The sequence below is a fragment of the Piliocolobus tephrosceles genome, chromosome 14 (genome assembly GCF_002776525.5).
Source record: "Piliocolobus tephrosceles isolate RC106 chromosome 14, ASM277652v3, whole genome shotgun sequence".
In the NCBI taxonomy this organism is placed as follows: domain Eukaryota; kingdom Metazoa; phylum Chordata; class Mammalia; order Primates; family Cercopithecidae; genus Piliocolobus; species Piliocolobus tephrosceles.
Genome location: NC_045447.1, coordinates 102,149,824 through 102,156,504, shown reverse-complemented (window position 1 = coordinate 102,156,504; position 6,681 = coordinate 102,149,824). Strand labels below are relative to the sequence as shown.

General features: G+C 43.3%; 2 protein-coding genes across 9 annotated transcripts in view; one reads left to right on the top strand and one right to left on the bottom strand.

The window, feature by feature from the left end:
- SPTLC1 (serine palmitoyltransferase long chain base subunit 1) overlaps positions 1-6,681 on the top strand; it is a 116,356-nt gene that overhangs the window by 8,407 nt on the left and 101,268 nt on the right. The window lies entirely within an intron of this gene.
- On the bottom strand, positions 3-688 carry LOC113220184 (putative UPF0607 protein; the record flags this gene model as incomplete). The annotated part of the gene is given in 2 exon segments (XM_026448940.2): positions 3-379; positions 382-688. Coding segments are annotated over 2 exon segments (684 nt in total), but the record flags the coding sequence as incomplete, so codon positions are not given.

Below are 6,681 nucleotides of genomic sequence, written 5' to 3'. Positions count from 1 at the left end.
CCCTCCAAGGGCCTGGGACTGCACCCGGAGGAAGTGAGGTTTCCCTGAGTCTCCAGGGGCCTGGAGGTGGAGGCTGCTTCCCCATTGCTACAGGGGCCCCTTTTATGGTCCTCCTGCCCCTGGGTCTCTACCTGGTCTTTCACTTCCGTTGCTTCTTTGGGCTCTTCTGCCCTCACCTCCGTCTTCGGGAGCCTGGCTGGGATCACCTGCTCATCTAATGAAGGCAGTTGGAGGTTAAACTTGCGTCTGAGACGAGGGATCCTCACAGGGCTGGGGTGTCCGAACATCATGGAGTTGCGAGCAGACAGCACGGGTTTCTTCCTTGAGGGGGGGCTCCAGTCCACAGGAGGCGGGACCCTCAGTGGGGTGCCCCTGTTCGAGGGAGAAGACACAGCCTCGTAGGGGCGCCATCCCACCTGGCTGGAAAAGAAGGCCCAGGATGTTGCTGAGGGTTGAAGAGGAATCGGAAACAGCCCCGGGTTCTCAAGGCAGGCACAGGTGCAGGAGCCGCAGGGTGAGCCCTGCCAGCTGGAAAGGCCTCACAGATAAGACGAGCAGGTTGCCAATGGCATCTCGGGGACCTGTGGTGGAACCAGGAAGAAAATACGCTTAGATGAGCACGTTGCCGATGGCATGGCTGGGACCTGCGGCGGAACCAGGAACAAAATATGCTTAGTGAGTTGACCATTTTGAGCGAGTTGTGCACAGACGAAACTAAGGGTCAGAGCGGAGAGGATACTCCTAAGTCAGCCACTTCTCTGTGGCTGGGTGCGCACTGGGCACCTGGGAGCTTATGACATCACCATGGGGCTGGTGACAGAGCCAGGGTGTGGAGGCGTGCTTAGGAGCCCAGCGAGGGTGCCTACAAGAGGAGTCAAAGGACAAAGGGCGAGGTCCCTCCACCAGTCCAGCTGGACTCTAACCTCAGGGACATCCTGCTCTTGGGGGCACATGTGTGGCCCTGGATGGGCCCCCCTGTGGGGCTGTTGGGGGTGCGGGACTGATCTGCCAGAGCCCTTCCCGCCTGGTGCCTGGCCTAGGTGCTGGCTGGCACCCAGTGGCCCTGTCTTGGCCGGCCCTGTCCCCTTGGTTACAGCGTCAGAACTTGCTGGAAGCAGGGCGCAGGACCAACCAGATCTCACCAGGCTTCCCAGGGCCTCTCCATTGCTTCTGTGCCACCTGGAGCCAGGCCTGGTTTCTCCATGGCTACTGTGGCCTTGAGGGCCACCAGCCTCGCTGTGCAGGTTTCCAAGGAGAGGACACGGTGCCCTGACCTGACTGGATGCTGCCTCTTACCACATACCCCGCTGGCAGGCAGGGTCTCCACTTCTTTTTACAAGTTTGTCTGAGATCATTCCTCAGGTCATTCAGGTGGTCATGGCCCAGCCAGGCTTTGGACCCGAGCTGTGCAATTCCACAGCTGGCATTCTGGCCTGTGGGCCTCATGATCATGGATACAGCATGTATTCTTATTTATTCCTGTATTCCTGGGGTACTTCGCACCATGGTATATCTGTAATAAGCACATGCACACCTAGAAGGAGGCTTTCACTTCAACATGTAAGTTGACCATGGCCCACTCTGGGCTTCAGTCCTCTACAAAGATGTAGGGCAGGGACTACCAATTAGCACAGCACCATCCCACGTTGCTCTTCTAACGGAGTCTCTCACCCCAGATGTTCTTTCTCGTCTGATGGGAAGGATCCAGCTATGTAAAGATTATGTTCTAGATCAGCTTTGGTCCATCCTAAAAGAAATTCACCAGTGGATTATTCCATATAGATAAAAGTCAGTTTCTCTGGTCTTCCTGGAATGTGTCTAGAAAACAAATACATTATTTACAAGTTAATAGTAGATCAATGTATTGAAGTAAAATATGACGAACATAATTTGGTCATTGTGAGCATGCCAGCTCGGTCAGCTATTCACCGCACATTATGATGCCCTAAATATAACTCTAGATTTTCTTATGCCCAAGAGAGGAACGTACTCTTGGGTGTCTGGACTAGGGAAACATGTATGAAAAACCATTCAGCCGCTCTACATCTTTTTATTGGAGAATTGAAACCGTCTGTATTCAAAGATACTATTAAAAGGCAAGAAGTTAACTTCTGTCATTTTGTTAATTGTTTTCTGGTTGTTTTGTAGATCTTTTGTTTCTTTTATTGTTCGCTTTATGATTTGGTGAGTTTCTGTACTGATAAACTGATTCTTTTCTTTATTTCATTGATATATCTGGTGTAATTTTTTTCTCTTTGGTTACTCTGGAGCTTACATTTAAAAATTTATAGTTATGATAGACTATTTAAAGTTGATTAAAAGTTTTGATCACACATGAACCTGCTATACTATCCCCACATCCCTTGTCAATGCACAAAATTTGTACTTTTTTTGCCTTAATTTATATTGTTCTGTATTGGGCATTTATTAAGAACTCATTGTGGATATAAATATCTTTGACTATTTTGATGTTCACCTTTCTCAAGGGTGATTTGAAAGATTCTAAAGCATTATTTCAGTAATGTAGAATTCTCAATTTGAATGTGAATTTATTTTTAACAGGTTGATAGTGTCCTGTGTTTTTGCTTTAGTATTGTTCTTTCACTTGTGATTGAAGCACTCCCTTAAGCATTTCTTGTCAGGCTGGTCTTATGGTGATGAATTCCATAAGCATTTGCTTGTCTGGTAAAGACTTTATTTCTTTAATTTCTAATGGGTAGCTGTGCTAAGTAGAGTACTCTTTGCTGACAGATTTCTCATTAGCACTTTGAATATATCATCCTAATCTGTCCTAGCCTTCAAGGTTTCTGCTGTGAAAACTCCTGATAGTCTAAAGCAGACTTGCTTACTTGGGGTTTGATGCTTCTCTCTTGCTAATTTTAGAATTTTTTCTTTGTGTTTGACTTTTGACAAATTGATTATAATGTGCCTTAGACAAGACCTTTTTGGGTTGAATATGTATTGGACCCTTTAAGCTTTGTGCAACTGGATGTCCACATCTCTCCCAAGAATTGGGAGATTTCCAGCTATTATTTTGTTAAATATGTTACATAAGTTTTCTGTGTCTTTGTCTGTCTCTTCTCTCTGTTTCTCTTCTATATTTCCAAAATCTGTTATCGTAATATCATGGCTTTCTTTGATTCTTTTTCCTCTTTTTTTCTCCTTTTTTCCCTCAGGCTGGGTTATTTCAAAAGTCCTGTCTGCAAATTCAGAAGTTCTTTCTTTTGTTTGACCTAGTGTGCCATTGAAGCTCTCAGTTGTACTTTTTATTTCATTCATTCAGTTCTTCATTCCTAAAGTTTCTGTTGGTTTGTTTGTTTTCTTTAATGATATCTATGTCTTTGTTGAATTTCTCATTCAGGTTATGGCTTTTTTTTATTATTTGTTAGGTTTTCTATCTGTATTCTCTTGTATCTCATTGAATTTTCTTAAGATCAATATTTGAAATTTCTTTTAAGGCAATTTGAAAATTTCCATTTATTTAGGGTAACTTTGTGAAACATTATGCACCATTGGTGGTGTCGAGTTTCATTGCATTTTCATGTTTCTTATCTCCTATATTTATATTTATGATACTGTTGACATGGTCACCTTTTCCAATTGTATAGAGTAGTTTATGTAGAGAAAGACTTTCACCTGGAGAAGTGTCTCAGGGTGTCAGTTGGATGGGCTGCATCTGCTTTAGTTCCAGGAGGACAGTAGTGTAGTATCTGCTTTTTTCTTGCCTTTTTTTTTTCTTTTGCTATTATCCATTTTGGTGATACCTGTGAGTGCCTTGGTGACCTAGGCTGCAGGAGCATGTGCAGTTTGTTTTTCTGCTCAGGTTGGGAGTTGTGGAGGAAGGCAGCAGTCTCAGGAAGCTGCATGCCTAGCTGGTGAGTGTGTTACTGAGTCACAAGGGTTGGTTCACCAGTTTGAGATGGGACTGCCCTGGAAACACTCATCTGGCTGTGGATTACTGGGGCTGGTCTGCAGGCTTGAGATGGGGATCTCCTGGAAGCAACAGGCCCAGTTGGTGAGCACACCAATGGCATGAGAAATCAGCCCACAGTTAGAGTGTTGCAGTCACTAGGATGTGGAAGGCAAATCTCTTTGAGAGTTTGTTTCTAGGATAGAGAGAGCAGTAGCTGCTTTCCTGGAGAACCCTGTTGTAATGACAGGGTAGCCTCTGTCATTACAGAGGAGGCAGTGACCACTAGTTCACTGAGCAGAATATACACAGGTATGGCTTGGCTTTCTAGATAGTGCTGTATGTGGGCTCCTTCTCTGGGGCAGTGTAGCCCTGTGGGCATCAAGCAGCTCCCTAAACTAGGCTGCTAGAGATGGGGTTTCTCCATGTTGGTCAGGTTGGTCTCAAACTCCTGACCTCTGGTAATCTGCCCGCCTCGGCCTCCCAAAGTGCTGGGATTACAGGCGTGAGCCATCATACCTGGCCTACCTTTTTTTTTTTTTTCTTTAAAGAAACTTGCTTATGTTGTTCTTTATTTTCTTCTTGATTTTTTCCCCCAGGTTTCCTTACAGTCATGCATCACTTAATGACGTAGATACGTTCTGAGAAATGTGTTAGGCAATTCCATTGTCGTGCAAACATCATCGAGTGGACTCACACAGACCTAGATGTGTAGTGTGTACCCATAACCTGGTACACACCTGGACTATTGTGGTATAGCCTGTTACACCTAGGTTACAAACTATACACATGTTACTCTGCTGAATGCTCTAGGCAGTTCTAGCAAAATTGTATTTGTATATCTAAATATATTTAAGTATAGAGAAGGTACAGTAGGGCCAGGCATGGTGGCTTATGCCTGTGATCTCAGCACTTTGGGAGGCTGAGGTGGGCAGGTCACTTGAGCCCAGGAATTTGAGACCAGCCTGGGCAACATGACAAAACCTCTTCTCTACCAAAGAATCCAAAAAATTTGCTGGGTGTGGTGGTATAGGCCTGTAGTCCCAGCTACTTGGGAGGATGAGGTGGGAGGATGGCTTGAGCTCGGGAGGTGGAAGTTGCAGTGAGACAAGATTGTGCCACTGTGCTCCATCCTGGGCAACAGAGCCAGACCCTGTCCCCCCCCCCCAAAAAAAAAAGTACAGTAAAAATACAGTGTTATAATCTTATAGGACTACTGTTGTATATGTGGTCCATTTTGTCAATTGAGATGTCGTTATGTGGCACATGACTGTATGTCCATTAATTGTAGGTGATTGAGACTGGCTCTCTGAAAACACATCTGCACTCACTGTCCCCAGGCCCGGACTAGCTCCTGTCGTGCCTTTGTGTGGATTAGGGGAAGGTACTCTTCCTCCAGCAAGTGCAGCAGCCTGGTGCAGACCTTGGGCTGTGGTGCCAATACCTGGGTGCCCCTTAGAGGACGCCAGCTCATGCAGCGGCCTTGCGCTGCCCTTTCTTCTGGCAGAGTTCAGATATAGCATAATGTGTCCTTAAATAATTTAGTGGTTATATTTTTATGACTTCATTAGTATTATGCATTAGTTGGGCCAATGTTATGAGACTGTATTTTCTTTATTGGATACTTTTGTTTACCTAGAGTTAATCATTTTTGTTTGTTCACTTGATTGGTTCTATACTGGTCTTTAATTTAATGTTGTTTTCCTCTAGGAGCATGAAACTCCATTCAGAATGTTCACACGTTAGTTATCTATTGGATTCACTTTCTTTGTTCTTTCTCTATCCTGCTCCACTCCTGACTGGTTGTTATTTGCAGCCGCTACACAGGGTGTGTCAGCTGGTGTGTCCAATCACCATTAGCTTGAGAATTTCATTTCTCTGTTCTGCGTTGGCTATTTCCTATCTCTTGGTTTACAGTAGATTATAGATAGATTTCGGAGAAGGGTCATGGAAGGTGAATTTCTTTTTTGAAACCTACACATCTTAAAATTTTTTATTTTTACCCTTTTGCACTGTACTGATTGTTTTATCAGTTTTTATTGATCTGTTAGACACTTACTTCCTCAGTATCTGGTGATTGTTAACATCCCTTCTTTTTTTTCAATATGCACAATATTTTTATTGTCATGAAGAACATTATGTAAATTGTTTGCAGAAAACTACAAGAAAATAGAAGGATGTTTTGTTGATAGTCATACGTTGAGTGTTACTTTTCTTCAACTTATGCAATACCTGTTTATATTCAGTACTGAGTTGACACAAGAGTAAGTGAATTTACTTGTTTTTTTCTTTAAACAGCAGCCTCATTGATATATAATCTATATACCATAACATTTACCATTTTGAAGTGTAAGTTTTTTTAGTTTAAACAGCAGCCATATTGATACATAATCTATATACCATAAAATCCATCATTTTGAAGTGCATAATTAAGTGGTTTTTAGCATGTTCCCAGAGTTATACAACTATCATCACCATCTAATTCTGGAACATTTTTATCACCCCAAAAGAAATCCCAAAGCCATTAGCAGTCACTTCCCACTCCTTCCTCTGCGCAGGCCTTAGCAACCATTTATCTACTTTCTTTATGGACTTGCCTATTCTGGACATTTCACATTAAAAGAAATAAACAATACTTAGCCTTAGTTTCTGGGTTCTTTCATTTAACGTAATGTTTTCAGGACTCATCCACATTGTAGCATGTATCCATACTTCATTTTATCACGAAATAATATTTCAGTTTATGGGTATACACATTTTGTTTATACATT